This window comes from Apteryx rowi, unplaced genomic scaffold, assembly GCF_003343035.1.
Source record: "Apteryx rowi isolate R43461 unplaced genomic scaffold, aptRow1 scaffold_945, whole genome shotgun sequence".
In the NCBI taxonomy this organism is placed as follows: domain Eukaryota; kingdom Metazoa; phylum Chordata; class Aves; order Apterygiformes; family Apterygidae; genus Apteryx; species Apteryx rowi.
The window spans coordinates 54021-75474 of NW_020451255.1; the positions used below are offsets into that span (position 1 = coordinate 54021).

General features: G+C 35.7%; 1 protein-coding gene across 1 annotated transcript in view; it reads right to left on the bottom strand.

The window, feature by feature from the left end:
- Positions 1–21454, bottom strand: part of LOC112978593 (gephyrin-like) — a gene marked incomplete at both ends in the record, with an annotated part of 234005 nt that overhangs the window by 51258 nt on the left and 161293 nt on the right. Inside the window, 3 exon segments of the mRNA XM_026092193.1 lie at positions 5931–6065; positions 13379–13486; positions 14754–15026. Coding sequence (XP_025947978.1) covers positions 5931–6065; positions 13379–13486; positions 14754–15026 — 516 coding nt within the window.

Here is a 21454-nt window from a genome sequence, read left to right on the forward strand (position 1 = left end):
AAGAAAAAGCAAGAAACTGTTGCTGTGCTTGGAGTGTGATTTCATCTGCCTAGATCAGCCTAGCAATTTAAAATATCCTTTCCATTTTTCATGCTCCTCCCCTATATGACAGGAAGATGGCTCTGCCAAAGCACTTGCTGCTTAGTTAAGCAAGTTCCCAGGTAGCAAAGATGACAGCATATGAAAACTTCAAATTCATAAATAAAAAAGAAAAACATTACTTGCAGTGTTTAGCATATGCTCCCCATCAAAACGTCAACAGGAAAAAGAAGTTATTTGGCCAGTATTAGCATTTACTTTTTGCTAAAACAATGAAATATCACCGAATTTGCCAAGATTCCTAAAGATGGATATACATTCTTAGGATGTAACCACCCAGCAGCTATAAAACAGAGGGAAGCTAAAAGATGAACGAGTATACCATTTCATTGCTCACTACTTTAATTAAACAAAAGACCTGATCGGTTCAGGCAGCAGTTAGACACAAACATGTAATTGTTTCTGTCTGCCTATATAGAATACAAACACTGACTACATATTACAGAAGTAGAAATATTAGCACTTTTAGATTAGGAAAGAAGGCTTTGCTAAAGATAAAAAATGAAATGCAGATGTAGTGGAACTGTGTGGAATAATATTACCAAAATTTAGCCACTCTCATTTTGAATAATTCAATTTGAATAATTTCTAGAATGTCCCACAAATGCTAAATTAGTATTTGATTCTAAGTAGACTCAATGGAATAATCCAGGAAAAAGCAGTAAGCAGTATGTTAATGCCACTGTTATAATACTTTAAAAACAAGAGTATAAAATCACTTATAGTTCAGTATTTACCTTAAAAGGAATGTCTTGCCTTAGAAATATTTAAGTAAGGACTTTTTTGTTGTTCATGGCAGGAATTCTATTCTTTGGATACAACAGAACATTTCTAGAGCTCACATTTCTCACAGATTGTATAAGTATTTCAAACATTACAAATTTTAAAATACATTCACACTTGCCATATTGTTTTCATCTGGATGATCATCTTAAGAAGAAATAGTAGAAATCACAGTACCAAATGTATATATTTATTTCACCCAATGTACACAAAATATCGACATTATGGATAAAACTACAGATTGCCAAATCATGCCCTAAACAACAACAAATTATTATCTAAGAATTTCTGGTAAGCAATCTGATCTTTCTTCAACTGCAAAGAAATAATTGATATAAATGTTTTTCTCAACTCTACCTGTTTCCATCTAATGTCATTACTTCATACAGAAGTTGTATATTCAAAGTCACAACACTAGACTAAAAATATAAATTAAAGTTAGTTCTAGTTTTAAGTTTGTAACTCATTTTATAGCGTGGAAAACTTGTACCAATGTCCAGAGACAATTTAAATAATAAAATATTTTTTGCCTCAGAATTAATTCTCACTAGTCTGTTGTTAAAAGTTTAATCTATTTTTCTCACCTTTTTCATTTAAGAAATACTCCGCAATTGAAACATTTACATAAAAATTACTAGTATTTGATATTTTTACACAAGGAATATTAGGTCTTTAAGAGAATTCAAATTTAATGATAACACAGTTCGTACTGGGAGAAAGCTACAGAATGTTACAGGAGTGAAGAATGTGATCAACTAGCAGAATTAAATTTCCATTATGCTAAGAAGAAGGAGTGGATGCGGCTGTGGACTGATTAGATGACTGACTTGTTAGAATCTAAAAAACTTCTGAAATGTAGCCTTGCTTGCTCATTTTAGCTGTCAGACATAGCTTATACTTTTTTTATTATACATAGTAAAAACCTGTTTATCACATCTACAAATATGAGAGTGTGTAACTTAATACCAGTAAGGGTTTCATCTGCGTCATTATTACCAAAAAGGGAATAGCTGGGAAGGGGCAGATAACCAGCAAGCAAAGTAAAGAAAACAGATAATTTTTCTTAAGGAGAATATAAATGTCAGGAACAAAATAGCAAGATGGAAGAAAAGTCACTCTCCCAAGTACTATATCAGGTTTCTTAGGTTTCCTCATGATCAAAAATAACAGTGAAAGAAACTTTGCACATAAAAGTGGAAAAACAGAATATCAGTGAGAAGCATGATCTTGTGAAGTGTGAAGTGAATACCTCTTGTCATTGAAATGTATTCCTGGTGATAATTTAAATCCTGTTCTTGGTCTTCCATATCTGCTTCATTTGACTTTGACAAATAACATTGGCAAAAATTAAATATTGATTATGCCACTTAAATATAGGAGAAGCAAAGACTTGAACTTGAAAGATGTAATTTTCTTTCATAGTAATTTCATCTTCTTAAGAGTAGAAAATGAGAAATTTGAAGGATTGACTCACTCCTTTGCTTCAGATGTATTCTTTTAAGTTATCTGAAGTTGTAGGTCTAAAATTATATGTTGCAAGTTAAAAACAAAACAAAACAAAAAAGTCAACATTAATACAAACATAAAAAACCCCTCCATATTCATGGAAAGAATTTTACACTGATTAACGTATTGCTTTTGTAGCTGAAAAGAACGTTGTATTTAAGATCATGGAAGATGATTTAAGATCATCCAAGAACAGGGACAAAATTATAGTAGGATCTCATAATTTGAGCAGCTAATTAAAATTATGTGAAAAATTTGAGAGCCCTTCTGTATCATTCTTAACATTTGTCACATGGGCATTCAGCACATTCATTTAACCTTGTTGAGAAAGCAGTAAAATTTAAAGAGGGCCRGAGCTATATCATAGAAGGTAAAAACATCTGTTACAATCATGATCAACTTTATGGTTGAATGACTGAAGAAAGGTGGATTGTTAGCGCAGTTTCCCCCTGAGTAAAACTTAAGATTGCCTCTATATCTAAAGATGGTTTAAATGCTCTTTGAGCCATAGCAGATTTTGCTCAAAGCCCAAATGCAATTTACAGTACAAGAAAGGGGCTCTACAGAGATTTATTAAAAGCTTAAAGAACAACTGAGGCTGCTTAGTTTTGAGGAAGTACCTAAAGATAGATGGAGCAGTCCCAATGAAAATTTGTCTTGAAAAGTCCTGACCTCACAAGAGGTTATAGTGAAAAGTGTAACTACTTCCTTTATGAAAGAATTAATCTTTTGAAGACTGATTGAGATATATAGGTTCTAACTCACTATATATCATTTACTACTTTGTTAGATTTTTAGAAAATATGGAAAAAAAGTGTAAACAGTTATGAAAATTCAAAATTATGTTTTGTATTTTGTGCCTATGTGTTCTGTGTGTATGTATAAGCAACATTAATTTTTACAAAATAAAGTTACGAAAAGGTAAAGAATTTTCCTAGCAGACCAGTCAAGGGTGGGGGTGGTAGTGGGAATAGTGGTAGTGGTGGTGGTGGTAGTAGTAGTAGTAGTAGTGGTGGTGGTGGTGGTAGTAGTAGGAGGAGGAGGAGGAGTAAYACCCTCTCCCACACTTTCTCTCCAATACACTCCTACATTAGCAGCTTGCTACTTACATACATTCAATATAGATCCCATCATTGCAGAAACTTGTTTTTTCTGAGAGGGACACACAATTTTCTGCTATGCACATTTAGGACAAAAAACACAATAACAAAATGGTGCAACAAAATAAACTGGAATATGTAGTTCACAAAGACATCTACAGCCTCTAGCTCTTTGGCTGGACCACAACTCCAAACAATATGCATAATCAAAGAAAGCTTTAAATTGTTTTTTGCTGAAACTTTCTCTCTTATGTTTCAGGACATAGATACATGTTTAGGAGCTCTGAAATGAGTTTGTAAACCATAACATGAGAATATTAAAAAGATACACATTTGCAAATTAAAGAAAATAATCTGGAATATCAACTGGATGCTATATTACATTTACCTTCATCCTCACTATAGTGTGAATCAAGAGGTCCAGTGTAAATTACATTCATATTGCATTATTAGAAAGCCAGGATCCAGAAGGAAAAACATAATGAGATAAGTGAATTCATTTAGACATACTGATAATCTTCAGGAATATGAATGAACCATATCTCTTGTAAAATTCAGATAACATTTGAGAACTTGAGTGTACAGAAAAGGACTGAACGTAAGGATAACAAGAGCAGAGAGAGTTTTGTTTTCTTTTAAAGTAACAAGCAAAACAACACAAGACCTAAATGGCAAAGGAACTCAGACTTCTGTGCAAAATCCAACCTCTAGATAATAGGAACAGGCAAGATTACCCTTCAAGTTTATTTTCTAGCTGCTAACAGTTGGGCTTTCTTAAATCTTTCTCTAGAGCAGCTTGTACCACCTGCTTTTGGAAGACACCACAGAAAAGCTAGACTTGCTCTGATCCTGCATGGCAGTTCCTGTGTTATAACAGTGGTGTTGTTTCACGTGTTTTGAACAAAATTTGATCCTGCAGTAATAAAAATATGGCCTAAAATGAAATGACAAAACTGTAGTCCAGTTATGAGAAGAGCTCATCGCAGCTAATTTCCAACAGAAAAGCTTCAGATTTTTTAATCTGTTTCAAAATTCTTCTGGTTTCCTTTCTAATCTCTGAATCTTTGAAGATAGAGGAGTCCATTCTGCTTCACAACAGACAAGCTTTACTCCTTCCCATTGTGATATCTTGCTTAAAATATGTAGGCTTCATTTAGAGCTATTTCTTAGCAAAGATAGCTCTTTTTTATGCCTGTTATTGGTCTCTGGTTTTCTTTGATCTCTTCTGTTTTGTCAAGAGGCAGAAAAGTGAGTGTAGTTTCTCTGTTTTGAATTCCTCTCCTGCTCTGATTATTCTAATGTAATATGCTCTGAGATTTTAATTTTAAGCCACAGATAAGTGGCAATTTTTAAGCCAACGAATGAAGGAAACACTTGCAGACAGAATTCACTGAACCTCTTAAGAAAAGTAGACTACATATATATAATGAAGCTTACATATGCTATCCAATGAAATAATTTTGGTTCTATTATAGTGAAGGTGAGTATTGCATAAAACTATCCCATAAGCTAAATCAAACCATTTCTATGGGTGGTTGCCAGTAAATCTTGTTTGCTGACAGAAAAGAATGAGGTAGCAAGTAAGAAGAACCAGCAGATGCTGGCAACCATTTTAGCAAGCAGAATAATCCTCAAGGATCATGAATTAGATGAGGAAGAATGTTATTGTTTGCCATCTGCTACAAGTCTATTAATATGTCAGTATCTGGTGTCACAGAAAGATCTTTGTGATATGAACCCATAAAGTGAATTCAGACCGAGAGTTATTCTGTTGAAAGCAATCCTGCTGAAAGTAAATATAACAGGCCTTGACACTGGTTAATTCACTTAGTTTTTGATGTATGCTATTTAAAGTTTGATAAAACACATTAGTAGAGTTTACCTAAATGATTAAATGATACAGCATAATCAGTAAGAACTGAAAAATAATCCCACAAGGTTGGCATTAAAACTTTCTTTCTAGTCAATTTAGAGTTGTTTCCAAATGTCAGGCAGCAAATATCTAAGTTTGTGCAAAACAAGTTGGCTTGAAACTATCTTAAAACCATCGGTACTAGAGTGGGGCAGAACTGCCCCAGCCCAGGCTAGAAATTTGCACATACATTTTGCTGACAAAATACTACTTGCTGAATGCTGTTACTCAGTGGCAGGATTATCTATATTCCTTGGGACATTAAAGACATTCAGGGGGTTAACAATTTCATATTTATGATTGATATTGCAAGAGAGAACATGGAACTTCAGTAATCATAACATGTTTGTGGACCCACATACTAAATTGTGCAACAGTACATATGGAATGAACTATACTATCTTGCATTTATCTGTTACTTAGAAAGATACATCCCTTGCATGCGAACCAACTTTCATCAGCAGAGGGAAACATTAATCTCATAGATTATATGTCTGAGCATGGAGCTTGCAAGGCATAAATGTACTTACTTTTGGTGTTGGGCAAGATGCAGTGGAGAGACGAGAGGTGGCCTGGGCACGAGGAGATTCTGAAGGGGTAGTGCTGAGGGAGGCTGTATCACGTGGGAGCACCTGAACACCACGAGAGATAATGGAATCTGGAATCTTAAAAAGAAGAGAGATAGAATTAATAGTCAAAAATATACTGTATTTAAAACTTATTCAAAATATTACATCTAAAGCTGTTTAGAATATCCCACTCTTCAGTCTGCACTCTTCCTCATACTCTGTGCTGGCAGTAGTAATGCCATATTCTCTTAATTTCAATAACAAAGCCCTAGCACGTACACAAAATCATATTCTAACGAAAGATGCATAGCACATACTACTTGTCCTGGAAAACCTATGGATCAGTTATACTACAATATATAACAGGAGAAGTTCAGAAGATGGGAAAGCCTGAAAGTCTAGGAAATAAACAATAAGAAATGAATGTTTTCCTCTTAAGTCTCTGCTTCAAAATGAACTATGACCAACAGTGACTGTTCTGCTGTGGCCTGAAGGGAGGCAGACTTCCCATTCTCATCTAGTACACAGTGTTCCAAACAGAAAACCAGTTATTGGTACTGACTGAACCCCTCTGACAGTCTCAGAAGAAACATCATGCAGTAAGTAAATACTCTTCATTCCTTATATCAAAGGATTTATTTCTGCTACAAAAATTCTTTTAGGAAAAGTTGGTGTTAGCAAAAGCTGCAGGCCTCTCTGAAGGGAGTCTAGGCAAAAAAAACTAGAAAACATCATCCAAAGCCATCACTTGTGTTTAAAATATATTTAAAAAAAATCAATCTTTTGTTTTCCATAAAATATTTGAAGGTCAGCTATTTCTAAGACAGAAATTTAAGTGACATATCCTTACCTGGTATTATTAAGGCACCAAAATAAATTGTGCTACAGCAACTTACAATAATTTATTACTTTCAGTAATAAAAGTAAATGTATCATTATTTTTTCTCTTCTGTCTCTTCTGTTCAGTTTTATCTCCAGTCCCAAAGTAAAGAGGTAGAAGAACGCATTTAAGATTTTCTTAGTTTTAATATACTGAGTCTTAGAAAGTTGGCTGCTTCATATTAGTGCAGTATTTGGGCCCAGTCATGCAGATACCAATCTGCCTTTATAACCAATTGACAGTTTAAAGTATTAATATTTTTTGTAAAATGATAAATACCTCAAATGGGAGAACTCATCTCTAACATTAGTTGTACAATACAAAATGCAGCAGGTAGTCTGCTATAACTTATGCTCGACACAGGTTTATTCTGATTTTATTTTAATGATTTTAATCTCTTCCTTTTTCAGAGGGAGCACTGCTGCTCTATCAGATTGCTCTTCCTGCAATTTACTGTTCTATCACAACAGATAAGAAAGAAAAAGTAGAAAAAACAAGTCCAAATTGAGACCTTCAAAGGAATATATATAAATATATATATATAAAGATCTCTCTCCTCAGTAAGAATTTCTTAGCTCAGTTTGATGTTCAAGTTCCAAAAGAACCACCTAAGATATATTTGGGGGACATGGCAGTAATGGGCAATAAGAAGAAGCAAGAAATGAAGTTCCAGTGAGAAACCGAACTACTATCTTTGGTTGTTTCCAGCAAGGATGCCCTGCATTTTTTTTAAATCAAGATGTTGTATATGTGGCCTGCATTTAGGCATTTTTGAGCATTCTTGCCTAGTAAGGCCTTAGGGCAAAAAGGCAGCACTGGAAAATACTTCTTTACAAGAATTCTTACCACAGAGATCATCCCAAATTACAGAAGTGTGGAGACAAAGCAGGAATGGTACTGAAAGAGGAGGAAAATGAAAAGGATATGTATTCCCAGGAATGGAATGGGATGTTCTTAACGCTCTGCTGATTTTGCACATTAAATGGTATGTCAGTGCTGTTCCAGCTGCAGAGGAAGTTCCAGCGTCTTTGACATCTACTACAGGAAATCATCAGACCTTGGCAACACTTAATGGGAGACAAATTGTCTTCCTTTAGTCACAGGACTGGTATTACACTAATGCAAAATTAATTAATTTTACTTGTCTAGCAACATAATACTCATGCTCCCATCCTTTTTCTGTAGGGAATGTTTATGTTGTATATTATGTCTGCATAACAAAAAAGGTCTTAAGTCTTGATTTGTCTTGTAAATGCCACAATACTGAATCCTGCCTTTTAAAATCTGTTGCATGCTCAGGACCAGTGTCAGGACATTAAGGCAGCTGTTGCCTGTCTCTGTATGGTTAAAATGACTGACCTTAAGGCTCAAATCATTAAAGACTGCTTTTGATGTGATTTTTTTTTTCTCAGCTTCCTTGGTTCCCAGCTGTAAATAATGACTATGTCTAAGTAGTGTGGAGCAATAGGAGTGGATTTATAGATGGTAACAGCTGGTACCAAGGATGTAGGGTCCACACTGTATGTGGCACAAGGGTTTTATATCAAAGTAGTAAGGTTGGATAAAACATCTGTTAACTAGCTCATAATTAGTAACTAATCAAATTAACACTGCCCTCAGTAGAACAGTAGGTAGCAAACAATAGCTATTCTGTAACAGTACACTTGTGTTTATCAGACACCTGCAGATGCTCAGCAAGATCTCTGAATGATTTTATGTATGTAATACTTCACTAGCACATACACATCCCAACATATACTTTAAATGCCAAATTGTCAGGGTCACCTAAACTCTGGTATAACAATCCCTTTCCCTGTTCACTGACTGCTGTGAAGCTTCTCTTGACTTGACATATTCTCTTTCCTTGACCACAGATGAGAGTTTTACACACACACTATTCTGCTTTTATCAGTCTCCTCAGTTCTGTAAGGATGAATGATTCCTGCATCTCGCCTACTTCATCTCTCTGTTAACTTTTTTGACTGTGTGCGTAGAGCAAAGTTACTTCTACTTGCTTCCTTGTGTTCTCATAGTGATTCCTTTAGTGCCCAACTCTTCCGCTGTTCATAGCTCTCCTGTTCAGAAGAATGAACTGAAAACAGTTTTGCTCAGCACTGCTGAATTCAGCAACTGTCCTAATATTTCGTGAATTAAGGGGCCACTGTTAGCATGCAGAATTTCTTCTGATTGTCAACAAAACTTATGAGCTTTAACAAACAGCTACATTCACTATTTTTTCATTAAAAGTCAGATGGTTATAATGGCCTCAGGAAGCAGCAGTAGCCCACTAACCACAGTTTAAAACCTCACAGTGTAGAGGACTTTTCACTTTGTTAATCTCCCTCTCCTGCTCCCTAGGAAAGTGTTGAGCAATGGAAAGCCGCCACCAGCACCGCAGGCCTTTGGCAGCACGCTCTGAAAGTCCTCATTGACTCTGCTAGGGTTCAGAAGGCCATAGTCCCTACTCAAAGGACAAGATACATAATTAAAATAATAAAGAAGATCGTGCAGAAATTGATGTCTGACATCTGAAGGCACGTTTGCCAGGGAAAGACTTCCTATTAGAAAACAAAAGGAATAACCTTGAGTTATTCCTTGAGACTAGGTTATACCTGGTGGATCATATTTTATCTTAACCCCTCCCTCCATGCACATTAAGACTTTCTCATGTTTATAACCTAGAGTTGTGTGGAAACAGATTTTGTTCCCAGTGTACTAGCAACTGTTATAAAAGTTAAAAACAGTAAATACATCAGCTAAATGGGTATTAGCAATCTTTGCACTCAAAAGTTAAACACAGGTTTCTTTAGCAGTGAGAAAGCCATAACATATTGAATGTGGGATTACATGAAATACACAATAATACTCCAATCTGTTAAGAGATATTAGCTATTACAAATATGTAATTCTTGCAAAGAGTTACCCTTATTCATATAAATATGAACTGAGTAAATCTAAACGGATAATGTGTATGAGTAAGGATTTGTAATGTTTGGCCCTCAAACTGCTAATACTTTTTTCATGATCCTTTGTTTTTGATTCTTACATTTCTGACCTTATGAAAATGAAATATCTTCACTTGAAATTTCCACGTGTGAATCTATGGGTAATCTTGAGGAAAATCTGAGAGCAATCAGGTAAAGCACATACAAGATACGAGTCTGAAAAAATAAAGGTCTTTTACTCTTCTATTTTTCTACTTTTGTTTACGGGGGAAGTTCTGGATAATAGAGCCTATAAACCTGCAGAGATCTCAGGAGTAGAAATCCTAAGTGAAGAACAAACAACTAATAGGATCCATTTATGAAAGATGTTTGCAGCAACAGTCATTCCACTAGGACTCAAACAGGAGTCCCCAAAGAACAGCCAACCCCAGCTTGGGAGGATGGTTACTGGTGGCACTAACAATACCCTTGGACATTCCACACTAGCTGGCCCCAGGAAGTTTGTATGTTCCCCTTCACCAGAGGACATTCTAGAAAATAAGAAAGTCAGAATAACACTTGCTATCCTTATGGAGTATCTGATCCTGCTCTGCTGGGATATTTCAGCAACACAGGAAATTCCCGAGAAATGAAGGGGGAGGGGAAAAAATAAAAAAAAGGTTCCTCACACCTATTGCACCACTGGGTCACAATATGTTTCCCTTCCTTTACAATTCACATTTCTAGCCAATTTGGTACGTTCTGAGGAAGAGTTTTGGTTCCAACTTCTTTGTGGCCTTTTAGAGAAGATCATTCTACTGGAGGGACTAGTAGAAAGCAGCTGACAAAGGGGATAATAGATCATAAGGGCAAAACTGAAGCTGGCACAAAGAGTGTTAGTATAGTAAGGACCTATATGAATTTTTCAAAGTAGCTTTTAAAGCCAGACACCTTACTTTCTTGTGAAAATTGTACAAAGCCTGATGACAACTATTTTGGAATTACAGCTCACTTTTAGCCATCTGTGGAAATGATAAACAAGGGCCTCTGTTTTAACCAAGTCCTTCAGAATTTTTGTCTAAATGTCCTTTTAAAGTGGCAGGCTTAAACTCAGGTTTTATACCAGATCCATTATAAAAAGCAGCAGAAAGATTTCATGTTTTATTTTAGAAAATAGTTTGTTTTTCTAAGAAAATAAGAATGCTGAGCTCTAAGGAGAGACATAGAAATTAGGAGCTTGAATGAATGATAACAGTATGACCAGAGGTATAAAAAAAATCCTTAAAAATGTAAATGAAAGGGGGGATTTCACTGCTTTAGAATAAGTGCTTTCTGCTCTATTGCTGTGTTTTTAAACTGACAGTATTTTTGTGCCAGTCATTTTCTGTCAGCATTTAAAAAAAAATCTTCTCCTCAGAGGATCTTTACCTAAGTAACCTGCACTGCAATTTCCACTATAAATTATGAAGTCAGTAGAGTTTCTCATTATTATGTACAATTATGCTGAGGATATCTTCCTCTCCAGAAACAGTGACCAACCAGCCTCTACTTGGAGTATTCTGGTTTGTTGCAAATGGGACCCCAGAGGGGTGGTATAAATAGAGGCAAACAGGAACAAAGATATTCTGATTAGGCAAACAGTATACAGTCTGTAGTCAAAAGCACCATTTACCTCTGTTCTCATTTTCTCCTGAGATTCCACCTTAAATATGTTAAATACACAGAAAGGGTGACAATCTTAAGTTTCATACTGGCATAGCTCTGATACCACCTACAACTTTTAATACTTCCTTTTAATAACCATGATTAAGGACATTGCTGCAAAAACCCTAAATTTTGATAATGGCATAAACCAAAAAAGGACACAATAAAAGAAGTAATAGTTTTAAATCCTCAAATAAGATACCTTTTTTTTGCTCCTCAGACAAAAGGTTGCATGCATCTTGATGTGATTGTGTATGGGTCCATTACCTCTTTCATATACTTCACGTAAGATCCCACAATACAAACAGAATATCCCTTTTGCAGACGATAGCAAGAACCAGGTCTCCCTGTAGTTACTCTGGTTACTCCAGAGTAACCAGATATTACCTGTCGTCTCATTCCCTGTAGGCAAATAGCTAGGTTTTTTAACCTCTTTCAGAACAAAACCTCTCTCTGCAAAAAAATGACTGAGACAATTCTAGTCTCCATTGAACTGCATCTGAAGTATTTATTTTTGCCTGTGAGAAAATTAAAATCTAGGTAAATTTCCAGCTGGGACGATAATCAGCTAAGCAAGCTGAAGACAAAGGGAAAATATGGTTGTTCAAGACTAATTAGCCAAACAGCACAGAAGCCAGGATGATAGTTTAATAACATGCTTCAGAGAGTGGCTGAGTCCACTATTTTAATGATCCTGAAGAATATAGAGCTGATATTGATATATATGCCTAGTTCATTAATCTCAACAGCAAAAAATGAAACTACTGGAATAAATATGTGTGTACACACACACACACACACATATATATATATACACAGCTTTATTGTCAGCTGTGTGAAATTTAAAGCCTCCTTTCCCATTTCCTAAATGACTTTTCAATAAATATGGTCATCATGTCCTAAATACAGAGGCATTACACCATCTGACTGACGGCTTAAATTATTATTAGCCTAAGGGGCGAAAATTATTAGCCTAAGGGGAAAAAAGTGCAGCTTCTAGTCAACAAAACTAGTGACATATTGTCCCAAGAACTGACTTTCAGTTTGCTGACTGACACAGAACGAACTGGTCAGACAGTATATGCCTCTCTAGACCAACGGCTTTCCTTAGGTTTCTCTAACCTACAGTTATGCATCCAATAAATTATGTTTTATTCTTGATGTCACTACAGCCATTATTCTGTCTTGATTCACATCTAAACTAAACCTTTGAGAGATGGAAAAGAAAGTACAATATTTTGTTGGAGCCAGGTTATAATATCAGGGTATGGACCAACCTAAAGCTGGAGTTACCATTTCTCTCCTACCATTCATTGAAATAGTTGCCTATTCTTCACTGAAATTTAATAATTTATAATAAGAGTCCCCTATATCTGGACTCCTCAAGTCTTCTGTTTTTGAGAAATAGTACTTCAAAACAGAATATAAGAATAAAGGGGAAACTGTAAGTGATGAAAGTAAATTATGAATGGCTGGTAGAAATGGTGCATTATGTTGACACAAAAGCTGTTGGAAAAAAAAAGCAAAGCAATGCAAATGAAGGGAAAAAGTTACCAAAATTTCATAGCTCTAAGGTTATGATTTTAGAAGATTATTTTAATTATATTCAATAAATGAATATATTAGATTATAAAGCTGACGACTGATCAGAAACACAGGCTTTAAAGCAAAGATTATCTCAGCAGCCAAATGATGCAAACTGACACATCCAACATGAATTTTACCCTGTTTAGCTTCATATTTTAAACAGAATATTTTCTGTAGTATGTTTTCTAAAAGATAGCACTGATGTCTATTTGTTAGAATAGAATAAATAACACCGTCTGTTCATACACTAGAATAGGAGGCAGGCATATCTTCAGATATTGTTAGTGCAAAAGCCTCTTGTAGGTGTGTCTTACCGGTTCTCCTGCACTGACTGCTGCGTGATGGCAATAACTGATGAGACCAGGAATGGGCTGTTCACCTTTTGCCATGATAACAGCTGAACTGGTGTAGGATGGATGCTTCTAATGCACAACACAACAGCTATGAATACAGTGACAGGAAAACATGAAACTATACAAGCAAATGACCGAAAGGGAACGAGGTGAAACAAATGGGACACTGAAATGCCAAACTCATATGAACACAGCCAGTTTAGATCTCAGGTATCTTCTGCCTTTAAAAATCACACAGATTATATGTCTTTGCCCATATCAAAAGAAATTAATGAATTTAAAATTTACATTAACAAAAACTGAAGCTTGCAAGTGATAATTAGCTTCATTCATTCCTGTAAAGATATACATAATTGTGTTTTTCTATACATGAGGAGATGATCTCCAGCTGCAGCTGTCTTAGAAATGTCAAAACATATTAGACTTGATTTCACATTTTTGGAGTCAGAATGTTGCTGTTTTGATTTAGAAGTTGTTTATTATCATTTTGAGTTATTTAGATTTTCACTTCCCATAGTAGGAATTAAAAGTACAACTTGTAGAGTAAATATAGAATAAATTATTTTGGAAAAAAACCCTTCCCAAACATATAGAAATGCATTGTCTTTCTAGTTGTAAACTGAAGGTATAAAACAGAGGTAAAAATTATATAATGCTTCAAATAATATAGTATTTCTTTGGAAAACATATTTAACATTTTAACTGAAATAATTATTTGCAAGTGTTATATTAATTTTTTTTTCATTTTATAGTCTAAAATTTATTTTTTTGGTTTGGGTAATATCGATCTATAATTACTGGTTAAAGCAATATACTTAAAGACAATGTAATGACAGTTTTGTGGCAGAATTTCACATCTCTTACACAGACATGTAGATTGGAATACAGTACTCTGGATAGCTTTTTACTTAATCTGCTACCTCTCTGTCATATTTTTTATCATTGTTTTTAGAAACCAATAATGTTGTCTTTTCAAAATGGATACTGTCGCTTAGAAAATTCTCCTGTGATTCTTTAATATGCCACTTACTGGACTTTGTTCAGGCATGTAGGCACTTTGAACTAAAAAAACCACTAAAAATAATCTGTCATATCACATTGTATCATAAAAATGCATGCTATCATCAAGATATCAAACATGGTGTTCCACTAAAATTTGTGATCACCTAAGAAAACAGGATTCACAGATTTTTATGAAGCTGCATTTCTAGAAAACATACCTAAAATACATCAAAACACCAACATCAACACAGAGTTTTAACATGCAAATAAATACCAGTGGAAAGTACCTGAGACTGAAACTAAAGTGCCTCTTATGGAAACAAGCCAGACTCACCTTAGCTGCAATGGCTGCTGCAGTTATATGTGAAGAGGAACTGTCCTCTGTTGATGCAACTCCACTATCCTTCTTTTCTTCCTCCTCTTCCTCACACTGTACTCCTTTGTCTTCTGTCTGCTTGTGAGGGCTGGTGGTTGGAGGAGGAGAGAGAGGAGGTGGTGGTGAAGGTAGATCTTCAAGTTCATCATGTACTTCCTTTACTTTTACAATGGCATCCCGCAAAAGATCAATGGCGTGAGGTAGGGCTGGCAGTATAAACTGAAAGCATTCCTATGCACAACAAGAAGAGAAATGACTATGAAAAGTTACCTGCAGAATTAAATAGGGATTTGTCAGATTTGCTCTTAAGGGATATTTGGGATTTAGATATATTTTTCCACCTGACCATAAATAAAACCCTAAATGCCCTGTGCAATTGCTCACTGAGGGGGAAAAAACCCAGAACCTGAACCAGGGACTATGCAATATACTTTTTTATTCTTCATCCAAATACACTAAATTGTACAACAGTTAGAGCTACTTTAACCTAATATTGGATTAAAATTTAGGAGAACAAGAGTCAAATTCTCCTGAATACATAATGCAGAAACCAGTTCACAGCAGTTGGCAGAATGCTACAGAAATGCAGAATAAAAAAAAACCATTAACTCTATCCCTGCAGGGATATTAGCTTCACCTCGTTCCTGTTATGTTCTTTCACATTTAGAGAACAATTCACAAGGGTTTCCATAATTACGCTTTTATATAATGATATACTTTTTTATTCATGGACTTATCCTATAAACTGGAAGAATGATAAACTATGCTGACGTCATTATAATTTCATGTAACTCAGAAAAACTGTTCTTAAATAATCTATTTTTTAAACCTCTCCTTGCTCTACGATATTAAAAAAATTAGAAAGTTTCTTTTCTATGGCTGGAGAAAAAAAAATGTAAATGCTATGTAACTCTTCTTGTGTAATGTGTCCTCTTGTTCCATAATGGTCATACACATGGCTACCTCTGCTGCTAAAGTTTGCTAGTACTTCATAGAATCAAAGATTCGTTCAGGTTGAGAGGAACCTCAGAATGTCATCTAGTGCAGCCTCCTGCTCAGATTGGGGTCAATATTGAATTCAGACAGGTTGATCAGGGCTTTGTCAAGTCAAACCTTGAAAACCTCCAAGAATGAAGACTCCACTACCTTTCTGGATAACCTGTTCTAACGCTTAATTATCCTCATAGTGTTTTTTTTTTTCTTTTTATCCACTTGGAAGCTCCCCTGCTTCAATTTATGACCATTGTCTCTCATCCTCCTGCCAGGCACCTCAGTACTTTTCTTCATGTTATTTGAGAAGAATACGTATGTAGGTTATATGACTGCAGAATGATGGTGGGGCCAAAACAATGAATTGCCATGGCAGTGCATTTAGGGAACATGTGAGTTGCTGGGTTGAAGAAGCTGACATTACTGCTTTTGCTGCATTTGCTTCATTTTTGGTTTTGTTTCAACCATAAGGAAAGAAAAACTTTTTTTTAAATGGAATCTTTGATTCTGGAGTGTCCAGAAAATAAATAATGAAAAACATTTAGTAAATAGATATTGTTAACATATATTTTCGATAAATAAAAATGATCATGAAAACAAAACTATCCATCAGAAATTATTAGAATTTACATTAGCCACTTTGTCAGTTAAAAACATGACTCACACACATTCCACTTCTCCAGAGCTTTCAATTAAGAACCCACCTTTTAAATGCTCTTTTTAAGAGTAATGAAAGGTCAGACTACTTAAAAGATTTATAGATTTTTTAAACATTCAAGCTAGCACTCTGAAGAAATGGAGTAAACTAGATGAGCATAAAATGCTGTATATAGTGAATTCATATAAAAAAATGTAAATTTAATAAAGAAATATAACTCTTAATGTAACTGTAAAGGTCAGTGTTCTTATGCCTCCAGAGTAATATTTTAAAAATGGTTTAAAAAATTAAAGTATACAACCAACATCATGTCAATAAGAAAGCAGACCTCAAGGAAGTGGTGGACAAGGACAGCAATCTTTGAACTGATCAATAATAATAATAATAATAATAATAATAATAATAAATATGTTATTGAAAAAGTACATTATTTATTAACCCATTAGAGAATATGTTCCCTACTCCTACCACCGAAATGAAGCCTCATTGGCCTGCCTAATGATGAATAGGTTCCCAATGAGTATTCTAAACTCATGCTATTTTAGGCAATTGTTAGTACAATTATGCAAATTGTCATAGATCCAATGATTTCAATGAGCATCTGGTAATATCACACTTTTGTCTCTTTCATAGCATTAAATAGCTTTTGTAAGACAAAAAAAGGAAGTATTTACAACTCTTGATTCAATGGCACATGCCACACAAGCGTTCTCTGCAGAAAACATGTTTGTCATTGCCCATATCTTTCCTTTTGCTCACTTCCACACCAGCATTGCAAAGAACGCTCCAGATTCTGGCACGCAATCGAGCACAGAGTTGTTCTGAAGTGGGAACACTTAACATCTCTCATAGAATCACAGAATCACATGACTGCAAATGCAATATTAGGGCTACAGCACACACATGATGAATTTGTAACACTAAGAAGTTTGGATGCTCTGAGTACAGGGGTTTGTGTTGGGTATTGTGTTATAGTAGCCTTAAGTAAAATTGAGTTTGCCAAGCTCAATTTTTCAATTAGCTACTAGAAGTATAGATAGAAATGGTGACAGTAATAGGACAGGAGAGATCTCTCCAGTATACTTTCTCTTCATGAAACAGGGGGAGTTGACTAGTGAAAAACTATTTATTTTTCTTATTTGCAAGGTTAAAAACTGAATCCAGAATTTAAAATTCTAGTCTGTGATCTTTTGCCACCAATGTCATTTCCAGTAACAATTATTCTGAGTTGGACAGTACCTGATGATTTCATTCACAGTAAAGTTTAAACTCTTTGGTAAAGGGAAGTTTTTATAGTGGTGTTCTGATCAAAACTAAGCATGAGCAAACAGTTATTAATAATACTTCGATTGAAGTATTTCTTTCTTCTCCTTCAATTATAATAACGTTTTTGTCCTAACAGGGCACGCCTCTCCTTTTTAGAAGTGAATTTGCACTTGTCACTCATTAAAAGGGAGATACTTATACAGTAAGAAGGAATAAATTTTACGTATTCAGTTCAGACCGCTCCGATATTCAACTCTTTCCATTTTAATGGAAAGTATATATTGTATTTGTGTTCATCTCTGATATGAAGCATTTACACTGCTACCATTTTCTATTAATATTTAGTACTTCATCATACATACATATATTGATGCAATTTCATAGCTTCATAAAAGCTTCTTATATGATTATATTAATGAGATGGAAAGGAAATTAGCAAGTCATAAAAGAGAGAGAATTCTAATGAGAGAAATTCCTGGTAACAACTTATCCTACCTATTTGGTTCCTGAGATCCCGCCTGTTACAGAATAATTCTCTCTGCTATATGCCTTAAAAATCTCTGCTGAAATCTCACACTCTTAAGATGTTTTATATTAAAATAAATTATGACAGAACAGATTAACAGCAAGACAGCAACAAATAATCAAGAGCTTATACAAATTTTGCTTATATAATGAAATCATACAATATTTTTTCTTTCCAGCAGAATTACCTTTTTATTATTTACTTATATGTCAAATTATTGTTAAAAATACTTATTTACATTTTCCATTTTTTTTCCTCATCCTCTCTATACAGTTTATCTACCTTCATTGTCTGAATGCCTCAGGGCAGAAAGTGACAACTTTTTCTCTAACTAGCATGTTAGGAGTACTACTGAACATAATAAAAATGGCCAGAGACTGTAGACTGCTTTATCTCCTTCATAATTCAGCAAAAGAGATATAGACTTCAGAAAAAAATCTACTTACCAGGAAACCAGTTCTCTGAGATGTGGAGCCCATTGGTGGGTTCATGCATGTACATACATATGCCTTGCCACTCATAACTGAAAGACTTTCAAGTAGGTATACCCATGCCCCACCCTCCTTCATGCTTGGTGCATGTTTTGATGATATTTTAATTTCATTTCAATTTCAGAATCTCATCAGATTTCCTAAAAAGACTCTAAGGAATCACAGAATCATGGAAGGGCTTAAAGACTCCATAAAGTGAAACATGTAGACACTGCATCTGAAAAACTGTGATTACTCCGTAAAATAATAGCATTAAAAAACATTTCTTCCTCTACTTCCAGGTGACAGCACACAAACATTCTTTATATTTCTCTAGATGTTTGTCTTTCAAGCAAACAGTGACTTCAGGACTGCTCTGCCAAATATCACATTAGTACTGTGTCCTCTGTGATTGAGTAACATTTTCAGAAGATGTCAATAGACTTTCAGGTATGCATTTGTTAGATGCATGAAGATGGTGAAGACATCTTTTATCAAGACCACTGTGTTTTCATGAGTGATGGAGGATCTACCTTATCAGTTTCATATCAGGTTTTATAGCCCACTATGCTGGTTAGTAGTATATGTGCCGAGAAGGCTGATTTTCTGGATCTATCAGCCAACCACACAGGCAGAAAGACCACTGGAAAGATCTAGTCTTACTAATACAAAAAGAATCCTCCTAATGTTTATTTGTGAAGAAAAATCTCAGCCCTAGAAGCAATTTGCTGTGGGAAAGGCAATTTTCTCTCCTAATTAAGCTGAAATTCAGTAACCACTCTTGGAAGATGTTCAGGAGTTCCACAGGAAGAGCTTCTAAAATAATATTGTCGAAGAGATGTCAAACAGCCAGGCCCAGATCTCTTCCACTGTTCTGATGGAAGTGATTGCACCAGAACAAACACCTTCAATTAACATGTAATAGTGAAAGAGTCATCCAAAACTCCTATAAAAGTTGTGAGTATTGGAGTATCCTGACTGTTCCTTTCCTAGTCTAGGAGGAAGCAAACTGTTTTCAAAATACCCCAAATAGAGACCATGTATGCATCACCTCATGCACAATTTCTGAGAGCTACTGTTTCCTTGTAGATGATGAGACACTACATCTTGCTTGTTGAACTAGAATACAGAAGTATACTGCATTTGGTATTTGCCAAATAAAGCAAGACTGAAAAAAACATTGTGTATTTCATACTAATCAGAATTCCAGAATATTGACATGAAGTTTCTGGAGGGCCAGTTACCCCAAACTTGTCAGACTAATTAAGTGAATACTCCATCCTAATGTGAGGGGACCTATCTGGAAGGAGTTGAAAAGGTGAATCAAAGATAACCTGATCAGTCAGGTGATTATTACCTCAAGGCTGAGAGCTATACACTTCAAAAAGAAAGTCTGAAGTGAAGCTTCTAAACTTGAGGATGTAATCTGGTAAGAAGTGTCACAAACATGCATGCTGACATGTATCCTAAATGTGTTAGGCCAGATTTCACTGTGGAAAGGAGGGATGAAATTTAGGCACTGAATGAGGTTTTGTATTATCTGAGTTCTCTCTTAGAGAAGAAAGACTGCTGCTATGGAGACTGATGCCATTCAAGTGAACTCTATGGACAAGCTAGGAATGAGATGCAACTCTGGGTGCTAATCTTGAAAGGCTTTTGAAAAGTTGGAGAATGGTTACAGATATGGACAGAACTGTAGTTTTATTTGCTTTTTTGCAATCAGTTATCCATGTACAGGTACTGTGATGGTGTGCTCCTTTCCCCCCCCAACATGTTCTCTCCCCCTCAACCTGACCTCCCTGCAAACAGTATATATGTGGGGGCTAGTTGAGCATGCACCTACTAAGGCCGTCTAGTATGCAAATATGACTATGAGTCAATCATCTCCCCCCCCCATAAATAGGGGGCAGCCCAGACCCCCTTGAGCTCTTCTGCATGGCAGCAGGCTGCACTGCAGAACCTCCCCTTGAGCAGGGACGCCTCTCAGGGTTACTCCTCGAGGTTGAGAGATTCCTTACCCGCGACAGATCCTCGGTAAGTGATTAATAGCATGCTGAACTTTTGTGAACTTCGTGAAACTTTGCTGAGTTATATCTCTGACTAATTGCGCACATAATCCCTTAGACATAAACCGTTGACCAAGTCTGAGACTAGGATTGGATCCAGCCGCACCTAGGCTGCTCTCCAAAGGAGTTTAGAAAGCAAGGGGGTCCAGTCTGAACCTCGTGACTCAACGGGAGGGTCTCCGTTGCACACGCATCTGACCCTGTCCTTCAAGCAGTAAATAACTGAGTGAACCTTGCCAATCGAACCTCGTTAAATTGTTCTTATTTACGATTGAACTTTGTTAAGTCGCTATCTAACCACAATAAACATAGTGCTGCTTCCCTCTTATGAGTGAAGTGCATCACTCCTCTGCAACAGCTACAGAGCAACCCCAAACCTCATCAGATTGGCCACTATGGCAGATACGGTCCATACCGCACCCTGTAGTTCTGACCTCTAGTTGTGCACCCTGGCTGCACCTTGACAGCATGTCTATCATCTCCCCACATTCCTTAATTTCTTTTATCAAAGTACCTAACTCAAAACCTGGACATTCACCCTTAACTCTGACTATTCTCCCCCAAAATGGCTGACATAGCCAATGACTACCAAGCACCTTGATGAAGATTCCCTGAACTGCTGAAAGAATGAACAGTAGATCCTTGTATTGACAGAAGTTCCTGCTCAATATGAAGAATAAATA